The following is a 21,022-nucleotide window of genomic DNA, read 5'->3' as shown; positions in this document are numbered from 1 at the left end:
ACTGCTAAGGCGCCATTCTCATCACAATTAATTTGCAACCTGTCAAAAACATTTGCAGATAAACACTGGGACATAGTATCAATGCGCCAAATGTTTATAGCCGTGTTTTCCAAACAGCGTCTCCAGCTGTTGCAAAACTACAACTCCCAGCATGTCCAGACAGCCAAAGGCTGAACTGCTTTCCCACTATTCCTCCAACTCACTCTTTGACCACTTTCAATCTGTTTTCCGTCCACAAAATTCTACCGAAACTGCCCTAACCAAAGTGGCCAATGATCTTCTGATCGCTAAAGCCACGTGCCAGTACTGTGTGCTTTCTTCTTCTTCACCTTCTTCTGAGCCTTTGACACAGTCACCCATTCCTATCTGCTACAAACTTTCTCACCCCTAGGCCTCACAAATCTGGCCCTTTTCCTGGGTTTCCTCATACCTCTCAGACCATATATTCACTCTCTCATTCACACGTAGGGTTGCTACCTGGCTGGTATTTTACCGGCACAGCCGGTATTTTGCCCACCCTGCCGGTATTTTTATATAAAAAATACTGGCAATGCAATGGCCGGTATTTATCCAACCAATCCTCCAACTCCTGGAATGTTGCACCATAACCTATACCAGTCTTTCCCAACCAGCACGCCTTCAGCTGTTGCAAAACTACAACTCCCAGCAGCCGTTGTAGTTTTGCAACAGCTGGAGGCACCCCTGGTTGGGAAACATTGACGTTTACTATATAGTCCAACATCCTGGGGGTTGTGGTTAACATTTGGGGCAGCTGCTGAGCCACAGGCTGTATCAGAGCATGCTGAGAGTTGTAGTTAGTAACTAACTGCAACTCAAGAACTTAAAAAAAAAAAAACTATCAAAAAGTCACATCAAAACAAAAATTGTACTGTTAAAAACTACAGATCTAGGCGCAAAAACTAACCATCAAACAGGCTGATATAAGAATAAAAAAAAAGTTAGAGGGGTCACAATATGCAATTATGCAAATTAGCATGGCCGGTATTTTTTTTTTTTTTAAAGAAAGGTGGCAACCCTACTCACATGCCACCCCTTCACCTTGTCCTCTAACTGTGGCAGTACTCTTAGGGCCCCCAGGGCTTCAAATACCACCTCTATGCTGCTGCGCTATAATTTACCTCTGGTCCAGATGTCACCTCCCTCTTATCTAGGATCCCAGAGTGTATCGGCTATACTTTCCTTCATCTCCTCCCACTATCTAAAATTCAACATGGAGAAAACAGAACTCATTGCGGGGATATTCAAAGAATTAAGCGCCACTTAATTATTTTACATTCACACTCCTCCAACATATACCCCCGCTGGACAACGTGATGTAAAAATAGCCTGTATTATGTATTATATTCAGCTGCCGGGGAAATTTAAAAACCGGCCGCTGGACCCGCGCTGCATCCCATTCATTTGAAGGAGCTGGCCTGAGTAAGATTGTGACTTCGGTCGCTCATTTTGGCACCATATTCGGTTTTGTTGCCGGACTGACTACCGTGGTTTTCAGTCTGATACATTACAAAAATGAGCCGACCGAAGTCACAATCTTACTCAGGCCAGCTCCTTCAAATGAATGGGATGCAGCGCAGGTCCGGAAGGGATACGGCAGAGGATACTGGTTAATGTTTGTTATTTATACCTCTTAAACTTTTTCCATATTAGGCTTGTTTGAAATGTGGTTTATTGAAGTTATTTTGCAAACTTGACCATACTTCAAAACGTTAGTTAGGAAATTGCTATATACTGCTAGCTCTAAATTGTAACTCTGTATACTTGTTTTTGGATGGTATCAGATTTGTGAACTTCTTGTCAGTAATACTTTACACTAATCATTGTTCCTTTTATATCTTTTATATTGTTTTTCTTTGTTCTTTTTCTTTGTTTTTGCTCTGTTTTTTTTTTAATTTGAAAACAACAAATAAACAGTTATGTAAAAAAGCATGTACCCTGTATTGCAGCTTTTTAATGTACAGGAATATGGCTGAAGTGCGATTGTGTAGAAGTATAGAAATTCAATAAAACAAGTCTTTCTACAAACTTGTGATCTCTTTAATATTTCTTAGTTATATCTGTAACATATACAACAAAGGTTCTGCTGATCTGTGACCGTACACTGTATATTCTGGGGAATCCTTGGGCTGACTTGCAGTGCTTGTCCAATAAATAGAAGCAACCAGTCTATATCCATTCAGTCTCTCTTTCCATAGGAAACATGTTGGCCGTGTCAAACTGATGCTACATGTCTAGATTCCCAAAATGCTTTGTGGCATCCAGGATGGAGCTCCAGCAGTACCCGGAGCAGGTCTTGTACAAGGACGATTATGAAGAAAGGATGGACGTGATCAATGCTTCTCCAGAGCTTTAGTCAACAGCTCATTTAGACGTCCTACCATGGGTCTGGGGTCATCATTGAGTCCGGCTGCGATCATTGCATTCTCATAGATCTGTGTGGGATTATATAGAAATTTTAGGAAAAGCGTTCGGTCAATGCAGTACTAAAACAGGTAGCCATAATGTGCCAGGGGTAGTGCTACCGCCGGTGATAGCATTGTACAGGCAGTGCCTGAGACATTAGTATTGCTTACTCCTGCTAAACAACAGGCGTTTGGCTGCCCTGACAGCTAATACAGTGTTTTCCAACCAGGGTGCCTCCAGCTGCTGCATAACTACAACTCCCAGCATGCCTGGACAGCCAAAGGACACCATTAGGGGACATTCACACCGCCCCAATTAAAACTTGCGGGAGGAAAACATGCCGTTATCTCGCAATAAAATCTGCCTGTGTAAATGAGCCCTAAGGGTATTGTTACTTATGCAATGATATTATAAAATATATAAAATGTGTGTTCTCCCCTGTTTGCCTGTTGGGTTATATCAATGATCTGCCCTCGGGCTCCCATAGGCATTCGTTCGGTTTCCATTGTTGTGCGCACGGAAGGTTCTGATAATGGCCTGGAAGAATACTTCCCCTCCCCTCATCATGCGGTGGCTCAATTTGGTTAATAAATATGTATCATTGTATAGGACATTGTACATTAGTCGCAGATGCCCCAAGAAATTTGAAAGGTCTGGATGCCCTGACTAATGATAGGCGAGTCGGTGGTGCCCCCAGAACGGGTCAGCTCTCCTGGGTAGTATGATTGACCCTAATTTGTCTTGGGAAGTGGAGGGTTACTCCGGGCGTGTGTGTTCTGTCTGTGTTTACGTCTATTGTTTTGATGTCAGTCCGGGCGAGGATCTCCTCAAGGGTCTATTTCAGAGGTGCCATGTTACTTTGAATTTTCATAAGTTATTGGTGGAGGTTGGGGAGCCTGTGCTCGAGCTGTATGTGATTGTATTTTTCTGTTTGTTCCAGAAAAAGTTATAAATAAATACTTAAAAAAAAAAAAAAAAAAAAATGTGCATAGAATTATAACCTATACTAAATGAAAGTTCAAGGAATTCGCTGTCTATACTGTATATTATTCAACTATGGCTCTACCTTGGCCAGTCACTCACCTGATCTAGAAGTAGTTTGGCCAGGTCTTGGTCTGTGTCCTTCAATTGTCCGAGCTTCTTTATAAGCGGATGCCTGAAATATGGTAAAATCACAATGTTGTATCCAGATCTTAAAGGGGTTATCCAGGAAAAAAATTTTTTTATTTGATTGATTGAGATATACAATATATTATATATATATATATATATATATAAATAATCAACTGGCTCCAGAAAGTTAAACAGATTTGAAAATTACTTCTATTAAAAAAAATCTTAATCCTTTCAATACTTTTTAGCTGCTGAAGTTGAGTTGTTCTTTTCTAAGTGCTCTCTGATGACACCTGTCCAGAGTAGAAGCAAATCCCCCATAGCAAACCTCTTCTACTCTGTGCAGTTCCCAAGACAAGCAGAGATGTCAGCAGAGAGCACCTGGCCAGACAGAAAACAACAACTTCAGCAGCTGATAATTATTGGAAGGATTAAGATTTTTTTTAATAGAAGTGATTTACAAATCTGTAACTTTCTGGCGCCAGTTGATTGATTCATACCCCTATAAACTAGACAGTGATGGAGGTCCAGATAGATATTGTCACTGGAGGTCTATGCAAGATCACTCTAAACCAGTGTTTCCCAACCAGAGTGCCTCCAGCTGTTGCAAAACTAAAACTCCCAGCATGCTGAGAGTTGTAGTTTTGCAACAGCTGGAGGAACCCTGGTTGGGAAACACTGCTCTGCATAGATACTACTGCAACATTTCATCATTTAACCCCTTAAGACTGGGCCAGTTTTGGCCTTAATGAATGAACTCCATTTTTAAAAATCTGGTAATAGCTTTGGGATGCTTATTACTTATCCAATTGATTCCGAGATTGTACTTTACTTTGTAGAAAAACAAATTCCCCCCCAAATCAACTGGTGCCAGAAAGTTACAGATTTGTAAATTACTTCTATGTATAAATCTTAATCCTTCCACTACTAATCAGTTGCTGTATGCTCCAGAGGAAGTCATGTAGTTCTTTCCAATCAAACACAGTGCTCTCTGCTGCCACCTCTGTCCAGAGCAGGAGAGGTTTGCTATGGGAATTTGCTCATATTCTGGATAGATTCTGACACAGACAGAGGTGTCAGCAGAGAGCACTGTGGTCAGACAGGAAAGAACTTCCTCTGGAGCATACAGCAGCTGTTAAGTACTGGAAGAATTGAGATTTTTATATAGAAGTCATTTATAAATCTGTATAAAAATGTTGGCAGATTGCAATTTAAAAACTATGGAATATCCGGAGGCAAAAAAAAATATAATAAAATAAAAATCACTCACAACGACACTATAAACATTAATATGGCAATGCCATAGCTACAGCCAGAAGGCAAAGAGGCACCATGGGCAGAAGTGTCACCAAGTGAGCATTACCAGGTCCTCCCCAATGGATGTCTGAACTCCAAGGACAGGTCAGATTGGTGAGACCGATAAGTCATATGACCAGAGATACTCACCCAGTATTGATCTCCAGGGTGGGCTGTAGGAGCTGAGCTCGTTCTTCATTAGTTTTAGCAAGCTGCTGTGTGCGCAGAAAATGTCTGGCGGCCCCCATCTCTAACACAGTGATCATGGCCGGGTGGGTGTCTAGACGTGGTGTAACCTACATAAAAGAAAACGGGAAAACAAAATAACCTGTTACAAACCAGACGTAAAAGTCCTTACCGCTATTCCAAATGAGGAGTTTGCATCTACCTTGATATTGGTCACTCGACTCCCCAAGCCATTCCTCATCCAGGCTAGCAGATCTTCAGACTCCTTCTCCGACAGTTTATCAGAAGCTAAAAGGACAAGTAATACAAAGGGTAAGGGCAGACTACCGAATATCCTCACAGAAATCATTGGCTTTTCAGGCTGACTCCTCCAAATGAACGAACATGTTTATTCTCTCGGTAGAATCCGGATCCACGTACAAAGCTAAAGTACGGAACTTCTGTAGTGGGCACTGAGCAGCAAAATCCCATCGAGATACATGGGTTGAAGGATAAAACTTATCAGGAAAGGATAAAGGACATAAACATGTATAGAAGAAAGACGAGACAGAGGGGATATGATAGAGACTTATATATACATAAAGGGAATCAACACGGTAAAGGAGGAGAGGAGATTTAATAGAAGAAAAACTCCCACAAGAGGACATAGTGTTATATTAGAGGGGCAAAGGTTTCTGCAGTAATATCAGGAAGTATTACTTTACTGAGAGAGTAGTGGATGCATGGAATAGCCTTCCTGCAGAAGTGGTCGCTGCAAATACAGTGAAGGAGTTTAAGCATGGGATAAGCATAAGGCTAGCCTTCTTATAAGATAGAGGTAGACATAAGGCTATCCTTCATATAAGATAGGGATAGGTATAAGGCATATAAGAGAGATAGACATAAGGCTATCCTTAATATAAGATAGGGGATAGGCATAAGGCATATAAGATAGGGATAGGCATAAGGCTATCCTTCATATAAGATAGAGATAGACATAAGGATATCCTTCATATAAGAGAGATAGGCATAAGGCTATCCTTCATATAAGATAGGGATAGACATAAGGCTATCCTTCATATAAGATAGGGATAGACATAAGGCTATCCTTCATATAAGATAGGGATAGGCATAAGGCATATAAGATAGAGATAGACATAAGGCTATCCTTCATATAAGATAGAGATAGACATAAGGCTATCCTTCATATAAGATAGGGATAGGTATAAGGCTATCCTTCATATAAGATAGGGATAGGTATAAGGCTATCCTTCATATAAGATAGGGATAGGCATAAGGCATATAAGAGAGATAGACATAAGGCTATCCTTAATATAAGATGGGGGATAGGCATAAGGCATATAAGATAGAGATAGACATAAGGCTATCCTTCATATAAGATAGAGATAGACATAAGGATATCCTTCATATAAGAGAGATAGGCATAAGGCTATCCTTCATATAAGATAGGGATATACATAAGGCTATCCTTCATATAAGATAGGGATAGACATAAGGCTATCCTTCATATAAGATAGGGATAGGCATAAGGCATATAAGATAGAGATAGACATAAGGCTATCCTTCATATAAGATAGGGATAGGGATAAGGCATATAAGAGAGATAGACATAAGGATATCCTTCATATAAGATAGAGATAGGCATAAGGCTATCCTTCATATAAGATAGGGATAGACATAAGGCTATCCTTCATATAAGATAGGGATAGACATAAGGCATATAAGATAGAGATAGACATAAGGCTATCCTTCATATAAGATAGGGATAAGGCATATAAGAGAGATAGACATAAGGATATCCTTCATATAAGATAGGGATAGGCATAATGCATATAAGAGAGATAGACATAAGGCTATCCTTCATATAAGATAGGGATAGGGATAAGGCATATAAGAGAGATAGACATAAGGCTATCCTTCATATAAGATAGAGATAGGCATAATGCATATAAGAGAGATAGACATAAGGTTATCCTTCATATAAGATAGGGATAGGTATAAGACTATCCTTCATATAAGATAGAGATAGGTATAAGGCTATCCATCATATAAGATAGAGATAGGTATAATGCATATAAGAGAGATAGACATAAGGTTATCCATCATATAAGATAGAGATGGGTATAAGGCTATCCTTCATATAAGATAGGGATAGGTATAAGACTATCCTTTATATAAGATAGAGATAGGTATAAAGCTATCCTTTATGTAAGGTAGGGAGAAGGACGATGCATAAGTATTCAGAAATATTGGGCAGACTAAATGGGCCCAATGGCTCTTATCTACCAACCCATTCTATGTTTCTTTCCACAGCGTGCATAGGCCTTAGGCTATGTTTACACAGTGGAATTCATTTGGCTCAGAAATTCTGCTGCACTGTGCATACGGCAGAATTCCCACGACAGCAACATCTGCTGCAAAAACTCAGATTCTGGTGTTTGCAGACAGAATAAACATATCTATTGTTTCTGCGAACTCCGCTCAGAAATGCATTGGCGTCTACGAGACGGCGCATTTCTGAACGCTCCTAGCACCCGCTGGAACATTCAAATGTACAGAATCTCTGCCCGTATTTTCCAGGCGGACATTCCGCCATTTTTCGGCCACGTGGACATGGCCTTACAGTCCAGAGTCATCACCTCATTCAACAAAACACAAGATAAAAAGTGATGGGTACCTTGACGACTGTCCTCAAATTTGTCCTCCTTGTAATGGTCGACCACAATATCCGTCTCCACCGAGATGAGCTTCTTCTTGTCAAACTCCCGTAGGTGCAGCAGGGTGAGCTCATCGAACTGCTCGTAGCAGAAGAGCACCTGGTCAGAATGAGAGAAAGGTCACTCAGTGCAGGCCAAGGGGGTGAAGAAGAATACACATTATAGGGGGGACGTGAGGAGCACCTCTGTCTGCTTCTGTTTCATGGCTTCGTAGTAAGGGCTATGTTCTGCGAGGTGCCGGTTGGGTGCACACAAGTAGTAGATGTTGCGCGATCCTGCTTGCAAGCGGCTGGAGTAATCTGAAAGGCTGGTCTGTTCTCCGGCAGGCAGGGCCGAAGACTCAAAACGCAGCAGTTTGCCTATGTCCTCCTGAAAACGTCACGAACAAGTCATATATCAAAGCCATATTCCTACAAACTAAATGTTAACAGCAGTGTTTTCCAACCAACGTGCCTCCAGCCATTGCAAAACTTCAACTCCGGGCATGCTGGGAGTTGTAGTTTTGCAACAGCTGGAGGTCCACTGGTTTAAAAGAAGGTATAAATTCCTATATAGAACATGTTTATCTGGCTTGCTCACTAAGATGTGTCCAGATTATTCACAAGAGGACTGTGAGATCATTGCAATTGCTAGATTGCACGTTGCAGTTCGCCTGTTGTCCCCCCCCCCCCCCCACCTTAACATCCTGCTCTTGGGTGGTCACAATTCCTTCTCGGATAAAAAGCCCATAGTCCTCAAAGAACTTGTTGTACTTCGCAGGATCCTTCTTGTTTTGATCGAGGAAGAATTTGATGAGTCGTCTTTGCAGCACATCTCTTAGCTTCCTGTTAAAGAGTGCATTTAAAAAAAAAAATTATATATATATATATATATATATATATATATATACATACATATACACAAGGGATAAGGAGCAGCACTCTGCGAGATAAAAGTAGAGGGTGGGTGCACACGGCCGGAATACCAGGTCACGGGAGACACTTCACAATGTAGAAAGGAGAAGACTGTAGCACTCCAGTAAGATGAAAAGTGAATGTGGCTTTATTCCAATTCAAACATCAAGGCAACGTTTCAGCTGCACGCAGGCAGCCTTTATCAAGCGATAAAGCGATAAAGGCTGCCTGTGTGCAGCTGAAACGTTGCCTTGATGTTTGAATTGGAATAAAGCCACATTCACTTTTCATCTTACTGGAGTGCTACAGCCTATATATATATATAAATATTTTTTTTTTATTATATTAGTATATATATATATAATATAATATAATATAATATAATGAAAAATATATTTTTTATTATATTATATTTTGTATTAATATAAATATTATATATATATATATATATATATATATATTATTAATAAATAAAAAATATATTAATAATATAATAAAATATATATATTTTTTATTATATTATATGATTATTTTTTTAAATAATATTATATTAATAAATAAAATATATATTAATAATATATATTTTTATTAATATATTTATTTATTTTTTATTAATATAAATAATGATATATATTAATAAATAAAATATATATAATAAGTATAAGTATATATATATATATATATATATTTGTTTTATTATTATTAATACTAACAACCATCAATAATAACAACAACCACCCTCAATTTATCTATCTAATGCCCTGTATAAAGGACAGACGCAGGTTAGAAAGCAATTACAAGCATTTCAAAGAATGGACTTTAACCCATGAAGATTTCTTAGCTTCACTTCACAAGTGTTGTACATTGTCCTTCCCAACGATATTATACATGGCTTCTATATGACGGTTACTAAAACTTGTGTATGATACTGTATCGCCCTTCTCACCTTAACAGAGCACTCTCCTGTAGAAGTTCTCGGCTAAGATTCAGGGGGATATCCTCACTGTCCACAACCCCTTTAGAGAGAACATAAAAAGAAATAAATACCTATAGTGTCCAATGCTTACATAGAGCTACATGTACATGATGGGCATAAGGTTAAAACAGCATTAACATGCACTATTAACACAAACGTGCACTTTTTCCCAAACAGTGTGCCTCCAGCTGTTGCAAAACAACTCCCAGCATGTCCAGACAGCCTTCGGCTCTCTGGGCATGCTTAGAGTTGTAGTTTTGTAACAGCTGGAGGCACACTAGTTGGAAAACACTGCATTAGCTAGTGATAGTATGCAATCCCTGCAGCAAGACATCCACTAAGGATTACATGTATGAGGGGCTCACCTCGTAGGAAGCGCAGCCACTTGGGCAGGATGTCCGTGGCTTTGGTCTGGATAAGGACTTTGCGGCTGTAAAGTGCCACGCTGGACCCCAGCTCCCGGCTTACGTCAAACATAGAAGGTTTCTGCATAGAAGAATACAGTGCATTAGTTATACCAAACACAACACTAATATTCTACACCTATCAGATATAATCCTATGTTTGTAGTGTGGCCGGGGGGCATTAACGTGCTGATAGAGGGCACTGCTATTAGGTGATGCGGCTGCCATGAAGAGGTGGACTTTGGTCTGTACAATGTATTGGTAGGTGTCACAGTAACATCTACATGATGCCAGGATTGCCCAGAGCAGAGTTTCCCCAACCAGGGTGCCTCCAGCTGTTGCAAAACTACAACTCCCAGCATGCCCGGACAGCCTTTGGCTGTCCGGGCATGCTGGGAGTTGTAGTTTTGCAACAGCTGGAGGCACCCTGGTTGGGAAACACTGGCCCAGAGCATCACACTGCCCTCCACCAGCTTGTCATCTTCCCATAGTGCATCTTGGTGCCATCTCTTCCCCAGATGATGCACATGCATGCATTTGGCAGTCCACATGATTTAAAAGAAAATGCGATTCAGCAGACCAGGCCGCCTTCTTCTATTGCTCTATGGCCAAGTACTGACGCAGTTTTAGCAGTGGATGGGGTCAGCATAGGCCCTCTGACTAGTTTGAGGCTACACAACAAACTGATCGGACACCTTACTATCAGACAACAGAAACCTTATATCAGCTTTTCTTTGGGATCGGACCAGAGGGGCTAGCCCTCACTATGCCCCCCGCTCAAATCAGCTTAGGGTGCCTATGACCTTGTTGCCGCTCACCAGTTTTCCTTACTGTAATGGATAAGCTTAAATGTCTATGCTTGCTAAAATGAGCGCTCACTAACTCGCCCCCCCCCCCCCCCCATTGTGTTTGAAATAATGTGTTTAAGATGGCGCTTCCGGAGAGACTACACCCAAGATGATAAGACCCCTGTGTTGGGTGAGGAACGCCTACAGTTGGAAGAAACCAACCACAAGGACAAGGCACAAGGTTCATGACATGTTACAGACTATAAAAACCCTTATAACTGTTTTAAATATATTAAGTATCATTTTCTGAACTGTTTTGCGTTGGAGTGATTTCCTTCCCTCATGCATGCACTGATCCTGATCCCTAAATCTTTTTAAATTAAATGTGTGTGTATATGTATATATATATATATATTTCTTTTTATTTATTTATTTTTTTAATATATATATTTTCAGTTAATTCATTTATTCATTATACAAACTGTTGCAGGTTGTCCCACTCCCACTCCCGACCCCCCCCCCCCCCCCGTCGTCATCATTAGTATTTTTCACAGTTGGCACATACGCAGGAGCGCCAGCTAGCGCTTCTCATCCCGGTACCCAGCAAACTAACAGGACCGGCTCCTCAACACAGGAGCACATTACAAGGAGAAAAACCCCATGTGTTTATTGTCACTAAGAAAACCTGTTTTCATACTGTTCTATCTGCATGCCAAAACCACTGGACTTCATTATGCTATTTAAAGTTTATTTTAAATGAGTGTTTAGTCATTAAACTGACGTCAGGTCCATAACCACGCCCCACAGGGGGCGTGGCCTCACAATTTTAAATGCGTGTTTAGTCATCTAACATTAAACTGACGTCAGGTCCGTGGCCCTCGCGATTTTAAATATGTGTTTAGTCATCTAACATTAAAGTGACATCAGGTCCGTAGCCCCGCCCCCAGGGGACGTGACCTCACGATTTTTGGCGCCAAGAAAATCCTTATAAACAGACACTTTAACTCTACACGTATGTAAGCCTGTTTTTACCTGAGGAAGAGGCATGTGTAAGCCTCAAAACGCGTTGCGATTTGGCTTTAATAAAGAAAATTATTATTATTTAAACGAACATCTGAGTGGATTGCGCTATCATTCCGTTTTTTTTTCCTGCATCTCTTTCCACTAATTAGGAAGGGGGCAGATACTCCTCTGATACAGAGTACGGTTCTGATCCATTTCACTACATACCAGGAACCCCCTCACAAGACTGGCCGTTCTGAGGTCATCTCTAAGGCTGGGTTCACACTACGTTTTCTCCCATACGGGAGCGCATACGGCAGGGGGGAGCTAAAATCTCGCGCTCCTGTATGTCATTCATTTCAATGAGCCGGCCGGAGTGAAACGTTCGGTCCGGTCGGCTCATTTTTGCGCCGTATGCACTTTTACAACCGGACCTAAAACTGTGGTCAACCACGGTTTTAGGTCCGGTTGTAAAAGCGCATACGGCGCAAAAATGAGCCGACCGGACGTTTCACTCCGGTCGGCTCATTGAAATGAATGACATACGGGAGCGCATACGGTGACATACGGGAGCGCGAGATTTTAGCTCCCCCCTGCCGTATGCGCTCCCGTATGGGAGAAAACGTAGTGTGAACCCACCCTAACCCAGCCATTTAGCCATCACAATTTGGCTCCTGTCAGGAACTGACTGGTCACTTGCTGTCTAATATATCTCACCCTCAAAGAAACCATTGTCCCAAGATGAAGTCATTCTCTGCACCTGTTTGAATGATATGGCTGAGCGGTGCATTCATGACCAGTGACAATAAGAATCACGTGTCGTCATATTAGGAAAGAGGCCTTCTACACAGTGTATAACCAGAGCGTACCATCTCAGGCACATAGAAGATGCTCCTAATATTCAGAGGAGCGTCTGCCTTGTAGTGGAGCGTGTAGCGGGGTTTATCATAAGCTTGGGCAATAAATCGGTAGAACTCCTCATGCTGCCAGTCTCCGATCTCTTTGGGATCCATCATCCAGAGAGCCTGAAAAGAGACAGAACACAAAGAAAATCAGACGAGTGAAGAGGAATTGTGAAGATTCGGGGGGCGGAGGGGTCATCTCCTACCTGAAGAGTATTAATCCTCTTGCCATTCAGGTACACAGGGAAGCTGACAAAGTTGCTGTATTTCGTCACCACCTCTGAAACATCAAAAAAAAAAAAGATTCAAAGTAGATGCACATGTTGAACATAACAGTGGCAGCAGATCATCTCCGATTCAAAATGAATGAATCTAATATGATTTTTTATTAAAGGGGGTTATCCCCTGTGTATGGGATAGTGGTTTCACTGGAGCCCTGTCTGCTGGGCCTTATAGGGTGTGGGACAGAGCCATCGGGGTTTAAACTGACTATTACTGTACCAAACAAGAAAGGAGTCCCCCAACCGTAGCTGATTTGCTAGGGTTACACTTATTGTTCGTTTAGAGAGGGATATCCATGACAAGCGTTAAGAGGGGTATCTATTACATGCATAAGTTTCATATGGTCTGGGATCCCTGGGTGCGGACTTATAGGTTAGGCCCCAACAGTTTGTAAGGGAGCCGTTTGTACTATTGTGAGTTCCTGTCTGTCTACTGTCGTTCTTTTCATGGCGACTATTCTTGTTCTGGATCTTTGCGGAATGTGATTTGAGGATTCATATGCAACCTCATCTCGTTTTCTGTTTATACAAGTTTTCTCTCTGAGAAGCGCGGGACAATCACTGCGCTATGCTGAAGAAAATATATTAATTTAGGCAAGAAAATTATTTTCTCTACATTTACATGGCCAGGGGCAGACGATGGTAACTTGCTCTGTAGGGTAAATTTAGAACGGGTGAAGTCAACCAATGGGGAAATATTCAGTAGGAAGCCGGCATGTCATTTTGATGTTTCCAGACATATCAGGAGGTACAAATCAAGGTGAGAAGTTAGCCTTACTGAGCTGCAATACCACACACAATCTGAGGACAGGTGTGGTGCTGTGTCTGGAATCCTCCTTTAGGGTCTATTCACATGTACAGTATCCTGTGCTTACTGGATGCACAGGATTTAAAGCTGCAGATTTCAAACCCTGTGCATCAAATATGTGCAGGATACTGTATATATGTGAATACATCCTTAATATTAGACATGAAGGCATATATACTAATATACAGGTCAGCAGGGGTTCAGTAATCTCTGGTTTGCACCCCTACTGCCACCTGAGGGTGTATGATTGGGGGGGGGGGGGGGACTTACCTCTCACTCTGTCCTCACTGGCAAACTCCTTACAGTCGTCCTTAAGATGGATGATTACTTTTGTCCCTGCCCTCACCCCACTCGCCTCTGCCAATTCGAAGACACCAGACCTAAGCAAGGAAGTAAATCATAAAAATATGACCATAAATACCAAGCCACATACAGTTAGAACAGGTAATATAAAGAACTGTACAATGCTATGGAACATGCTGGCGCTACGTAAGCAGCAGGTAATACATGAGGACAGTCCCAAACATTGGACTGTGTTAAAGAGGTACTCCGGTGAAAACCTTTTTTCTTTTAAATCAACTGGTGGCAGAAAGTTAAATGGGCACTGTCATGAAGTAAAAAAATTGATATGTTGTAGTACTTAAGTACTACAACATATCTCTAATATACTTTAATTAAAAAAAGTGATTTTAAACAAGTTTAAAATCACTTTTAAATTCGGCCACTAGGGGTCGCCCTCCTAGTGGCCGAATGCATTCAGCAGTGACGTCACTACTGGATTTCGACTCATTTCAGCCTGGCAATGAGTCGAAATCCAGGCACTGCTGTGCTCGCTCCCGCCTGTCAATCAAACAGGCGAGAGCAAGCACACTGATAACTGGGGCTACGCGCATTGGCCAGCTCCACTGGCCTCGCGCGCAGCCCCGCCCGCCCCCGTTACCCTGTCCGGAGGCAGCGCTCGCACTCATTGCTGCGCTGATCCTCCGGATGGGTAAGTTATTTAGAATAGCTACCATTATTGTAATCGGTCCCGGGTCTCGGCAGTATTATCGTGCACGGCAGGCCGGCGATGCTCCTCTACTCCTCCTCCCTGGATAGCACATGCACAGGTAAACAGGGAGGAGGAGACCCCGGAGCTGCCTGCCGTGCTATTGGCAGATCATCTATGCGCGCTCCCGACAGAAGCGCTGCATAGACGATCTGAGGGCGGAAGCAAGCGCCCAGCAAGGCATCAGTGACGTTGCGCTTGCTGGGACGCGCTGCTTCCTGCCCTGCTTTATAGAGCAGATTTAGAAGCACTAAATCTGCTCTATTAAAGCGATTTAATTTTTTTTAAAGCCAGGTAGGGGGTTAGGGCTAGATTACTAATAGGTAGGGACAGATTATATTATATATTACTTGGTGGGAGCTACACTTTAAACATATTTGTAAATTACTTCTATTAAAAAAATCTTAATCCTTCCTGTACTTATCTGCTGAATACTACAGAGGAAATTCTTTTCTTTTTGGAATGCTCTCTGATGACATCACGAGCACAGTTCTCTCTGCTGACGTTATTATAATAATAATAATGCTTTATTTATTGTTGTCCTTAATGGGATTTGAACCCAAGTCCCCAGCACTGCAAGGCAGCAGTGCTAACCACTGAGCCACCATGCTGCCCTTAGCATCCATCTGCTATACATGGTTGCTAAAATGGACAGAGATGTCAGCAGAGAGCACTGTGCTCGTGATGTCATCAGTGTTCCAAAAAGAAAGGAATTTCCTCTGTAGCAGTCAGCAGCTAATAAGTACTGGAAGGATTAAGATTTTTTAATAGAAGTAATTTACAAATATGTTTAACTTTCTGCCACCAGTTGATTTAAAAGAAAAAAGGTTTTCACCGGAGTACCCCTTTAAATTAAATTAGTATCTAGAAACATGAAATTTAATCCCTCAACTTTTTTTATTTTTTTTTTAAATATACATTTGACACATGTCTGAAGAAGAAAAAAACAAAAAAAAAAAACAAACCTTCTTTCTGTACTTACCCATCAGATGTCCAGCAATATCCAGGGCTTCCAGGCTCTGAGGCCTGAGAGTACACAACAACTTTGTCAGCGACCATGAAGGCGGAGTAGAAGCCGACACCGAATTGACCTATAATCTTTCCGGAGCTATCAGTCTGGTTCTGCAGGGCTTCAAGAAATGCCTAAACCAACAAAAACACATGGAGAAATAGACCAGAAAAAAAATAAATAAATAAAAAGCATGATGCCAAAATAAATAAAAAAGCAACATAGTATACTGTATTACCTTGGATCCAGAACGTGCGATGGTTCCCAGGTTGGAGATCAGTTCCTCCTGTGTCATTCCCACTCCGGTGTCCTATAGGAATGACATCACAGACAGGGTCACCTGTCATTCTGCAGGGTCACCACTGCACATCGCAAAACATTCATTTATTGCAGTGTTTCCCCACCGGCGTGCCTCCAGCTGTTGCACAACTACAAATCCCAGCATGCCCGGACAGCCTTCTGAATACTTATGATAAAAGTCTTTCCCCTGGATAGGTTAAAAGGCATTACTGTGCCCATGTTACCTGGATGGTGAGCGTGCCCTTCTCGGGATCGGTATGCAGGTGGATCTCCATCTCAGGTAAGGCGCTCCCCTGGGACAGGAGCTTGTGACGCAGCTTCTCCAGGGCATCGCTACCGTTTGAGATCAATTCGCGGATAAATACCTGGTGAAGGAATATATGGCATCAGACATAACCCAAGTTAAAGGGGTACTCTGATTCTCCCCTGGGAACTTCGCTCTCTGCTGGATGACTGGCGATGCGGGGCGGAGGCTAGTGACGTCACGGCCGTGCCCCCTCAATGCAAGTCTATGGGAGGATGCCACGAGTGGGGTGCGCCCGTGACGTAACGAGCCTCGGCGCTGAACCAGACGCTCTAAACCTACACCGGGTGCAGCAGGGAGATCGCTGGGGTCCCCAGTGGCCCCCACAATCAGACATCTTCTCCTTTGGATAGGGGATAAGATGTCTAGGAGCGGAGTACCCCTTTAAGGGTAACCCAACCTAATACAGTGTAGAATAGACCAAGGTTATCTACAAGCAAAGGTCCTAATATTATAATTAAAATGGTAGCTAGACACAGAAAATATCATCCATCAACTCTCGCTTGCTTCTTTGAAGAATGTACATTTGTCACCAATCTGAAGATCAATAAAGTTTGAATAGAAACAAAATGTACATTGTCACCTGATCAATTAAGTTTTAATAGAGGGAAAAAAAAAAAAAAAAAAAAAAGTAAAAAGTAAACCACCCACCTCCTTTTCAGAGTATAAAGAGCGGGCGACAATATCCAGGAGCTTCTTGGTTTCGGCTTGAAACTCATGCTTAGAGGCGACACCTGCAAAAACATTTACAGACGCTGTTTAAAAATTACTTCAATCCAGTATCAAGGCCCTATATGCCCACTGAGAAATTCAGCTGCATGGTACTAACTTTTATAGTGCCAAGGTTAGAAAGGCATTGCTGCTTTCTTTCGAAAACAATGCCACTCTGGTCCTCAGGTTGTGTGCGGTTATTACAACTCTACGCCATTCACTTCAATGGAACTGAGCTGCAATACCGCACAAAAACTGAGGTCAAGAGTGGCGCTGTTTCTGGAAGAAATCAGCTGTGTTTTTGTTATAGTGTAAAACCCCTTTAATGGGATTTCCTTTGACCCGTTCATACTGCAGAAATTCCGGAATCCTGATTACGTCAAAATAATTAACATACTCAATATTTTTGGCTTAAAGCGGTTCTCCGGTGCTTAAACATCTTATCCCCTATCCAAATCGCGAGAGTCCCGCCGCTGGGGACCCCCGGGATCATGCACGCAGCACCCCGTTTGTAATCAGTCCCCGGAGCGTGTTTGCTCCGGGACTGATTACCGGCGACTGCAGCTGTCCCCAGCACACCCTGCTGATCACTCACCTTGTACGTTCTCAGTATCGGAGATGATGGTGTGCGGCGCAGGCTCCTCCTCCTTGCTCTCGGCAGTTTGTGTAGTGTATCTGCGGTAGGTTATGCTGCTCAGTGTGGACAGGCTCTTCCTGGAGGTAGGCACTGAATGCCAGGGAGAAGGCTGGTACCTGGTGATGCAACCTGAAAAAAAATATATGTAGTGTCCTTTAGTATCAGTATACAGACATCTAGATATTTGAGGGAAAAGCTTCAGTAATCAGACACAACCAAAGTTTTATATATATATATATATATATATATATATATATATATATATATATATATATATATATATATATATAGATATGTGTATGTATTGGCACATTCAATGGATATACCATACTGGGATGATCACTGAACCTCCCATCACTAGGCCCCACAAGCTAGAGCAGTGTTTCCCAACCAGTGTGCCTCCAGCTGTTGCAAACCTACAACTCCCAGCATGCCCGGACAGCGCATGCTGGGAGTTGTAGTTTTGCAACAGCTAGAGGAACCCTTGTTGCAAAACAATGATCGAGTAAACAAAGGGTGCGCAGGTGCCAATTAATAACATGGTTATACATTTTTCAAGATTATATCTTATCACAGTGGTCAAACCCCCACCGATCCCGGTAACGGAGGTCCCTTGTCCACTAAGTGAATGGAGTGATGGCCTGCAGTCAGCGCTGTGGCATTATACGAGCAGCAGACGTAAGGTGACCGCCGCAGCAAATCAACAGCGTCATATCACCCCGGAGTACCGATCCACTACTGAACAGTGGAGGCAGAAAGGGGGGGAATCAGCACGGAAACGGAACAAAACAGGTCTTTTGTTGTTTTGTTTTTTTTTTCTTTCAAAAGATGAGGGGACACTTAAAAGGGATACCCCACTTCCCCAGCGTTTAGAACATTTTGTTTTGAATGCTTGGAGCGGGCATTGTGATGTTATGGCCACGCCCCCTCGATGCAACCCTTTAGGAGGGGGCATGTTGGCCTAAACGAACGCCGGGTGAATAAGATGTCTAGGGGCGGAGTACCCCTTTAAGACTTTGACAAACAGGGGAAAGATGATTTGATACAGACAACTGTGACACAGGGGAGAGATGCGGGGACACTAATGACTGTGACACAGGGAGAGATGAGGGGACACTAATGACTGTGACACAGGGAGAGATGAGGGGACACTAATGACTGTGACACAGGGGAGAGATGAGGAGAGACTAATGACTGTGACACAGGGGAGAGATGAGGGGGACACTAATGACTGACATAGGGAGAGATGAGGGGACACTAATGACTGACATAGGGAGAGATGAGGGGGACACTAATGATTGTGACACAGGAAGAGATACTAATGATTGTGACATAGGGAGAGATGAGGGGGACACTAATGACTGACATAGGGAGAGATGAGGGGACACTAATGACTGACATAGGGAGAGATGAGGGGACACTAATGACTGACATAGGGAGAGATGAGGGGACACTAATGACTGACATAGGGAGAGATGAGGGGGACACTAATGATTGTGACACAGGGAGAGATACTAATGATTGTGACATAGGGAGAGATGAGGGGACACTTATGACTGTGACATAGGGAGCGATGAGGGGGACACTAATGACTGTGACATAGGGAGAGATGAGGGGGACACTAATGACTGTGACACAGGGAGAGATGAGGGGACACTAATGACTGTGACATAGGGAGAGATGAGGGGACACTAATGACTGTGACATAGGGAGAGATGAGGGGACACTAATGATTGTGACATAGGGAGAGATGAGGGGGACACTAATGATTGTGACATAGGGAGAGATGAGGGGGACACTAATGACTGTGACACAGGGAGAGATGAGGGGACACTAATGACTGTGACATAGGGAGCGATAAGGGGACACTAATGACTGTGACATAGGGAGAGATGAGGGGACACTAATGATTGTGACACAGGAAGATATGAGGGGGCACTAATTACTGTGACACAGGGAGAGATGAGGAGACATTAATGACTGTGACAAAGAGAGAGACAAGGGGACGCGAATGATTGTGACACAGGAAGATATGAGGGGACACTAATGACTGTGACACAGGGAGAGATGAGGAGACACTAATGAATGACACAGGGAGAGATGAGGGGACACTAATGATTGTGACACAGGGAGAGATGAGGAGACACTAATGAATGACACAGGGAGAGATGAGGGGACACTAATGAGTGATCATATGACGTAACATTTCGTGACGTGCGGCATCCTGCTTTTTTTTGCTGGCTCCAAGATTCATAAGAAGTTAGTAGATAGGAGATAACCCCTGTCCTAGGTCTGTTGTATTACAGCATCCAGGCTATAGATCCTGACTAGGCGCACACTGTTACGATCTCCATCTTCCTAACAGATCCCGATGAGTTGTTGTTTACTGTGTCTGTCAGGAGCATCCCTGTCCTGTAGGTGAAATGCGCAGTGTGAACCTCGCCGCACCACGTGACAGAGCAGGAGGCCGTGTGCCAGATACTATGTGGTAACACTTTTGATCCCGTCGTGTCCGGAGTCAGCGGGTGGCGCAATGTTTACAGAGCACATCCCATGCTGTCTGCGGTCATCCTCCTATGCCCCACAATACAGGTCTCCGCGTCCTCTATGACATTGACGATACCGCGCTAGAGAGAAACTATTCTAAGTGGCCCAACTACAACTCCCATCATATTCGGATAGCATTGAAATTTTGCACTACCTTATAGAACAGTGTTTCTTAGTGTGGTGCCAAACTACAACTCCCAGCATGCCCGGACAGCCTTCGGCTGTCCGGGCATGCTGGGAGTTGTAGTTTTGCAATAGATGGAGGCACACTGGTTGGGAAACACTGATCTAGAGGGTCTACAGTATTCATCCAGCTGTGTATCATCATTAGTGAACAATAAAGTTGGGTGATTCAAAACCATGTGTCTCTAAGGTCATGTGACCCTCACAGCTGAAGCCCTGTCCTTGCAGTCCCCCCTGTGACCCTTCTACATCAGACTACACAGTAGGTTTATGACAAGGTCAAGGACAGCAGCCCCGAGAGGGTTACATCCCCGGTATAACCGGATAGGACATTAGAGGACACTGACACCACGTGGGTATGACAGGCACCCGGGAAAGAAAAAAAAAGAATAATTCAACAATAAGTGAGCAATGATGTCAGAGTGACGTCATACTTACCGCTCAGGCCCCTCCCTGACACGACGGTGGCCCCGGAGCCGCTCCAGGATCTCAG

At 42.9% G+C, this 21,022-nt stretch overlaps 1 protein-coding gene across 1 annotated transcript; it reads right to left on the bottom strand.

The window, feature by feature from the left end:
• Positions 1-2,036: 2,036 nt before the first annotated feature.
• TRAP1 (TNF receptor associated protein 1) lies at positions 2,037-21,022 on the bottom strand (the record flags this gene model as incomplete). Its single annotated transcript, XM_056536038.1, is given in 18 exon segments — positions 2,037-2,453; positions 3,508-3,580; positions 4,984-5,129; positions 5,222-5,307; positions 7,697-7,835; positions 7,920-8,105; positions 8,413-8,560; positions 9,576-9,645; positions 9,971-10,091; positions 12,669-12,824; positions 12,908-12,981; positions 14,061-14,170; positions 15,821-15,981; positions 16,086-16,157; positions 16,372-16,512; positions 17,103-17,185; positions 17,758-17,928; positions 20,968-21,022. Coding segments are annotated over 18 exon segments (2,094 nt in total), but the record flags the coding sequence as incomplete, so codon positions are not given.

The sequence above is a fragment of the Hyla sarda genome, chromosome 8, assembly GCF_029499605.1.
Source record: "Hyla sarda isolate aHylSar1 chromosome 8, aHylSar1.hap1, whole genome shotgun sequence".
Classification (NCBI taxonomy): domain Eukaryota; kingdom Metazoa; phylum Chordata; class Amphibia; order Anura; family Hylidae; genus Hyla; species Hyla sarda.
Note: the sequence above shows the minus strand (reverse complement) of the source record. Positions and strands in the feature narration are given on the sequence as shown.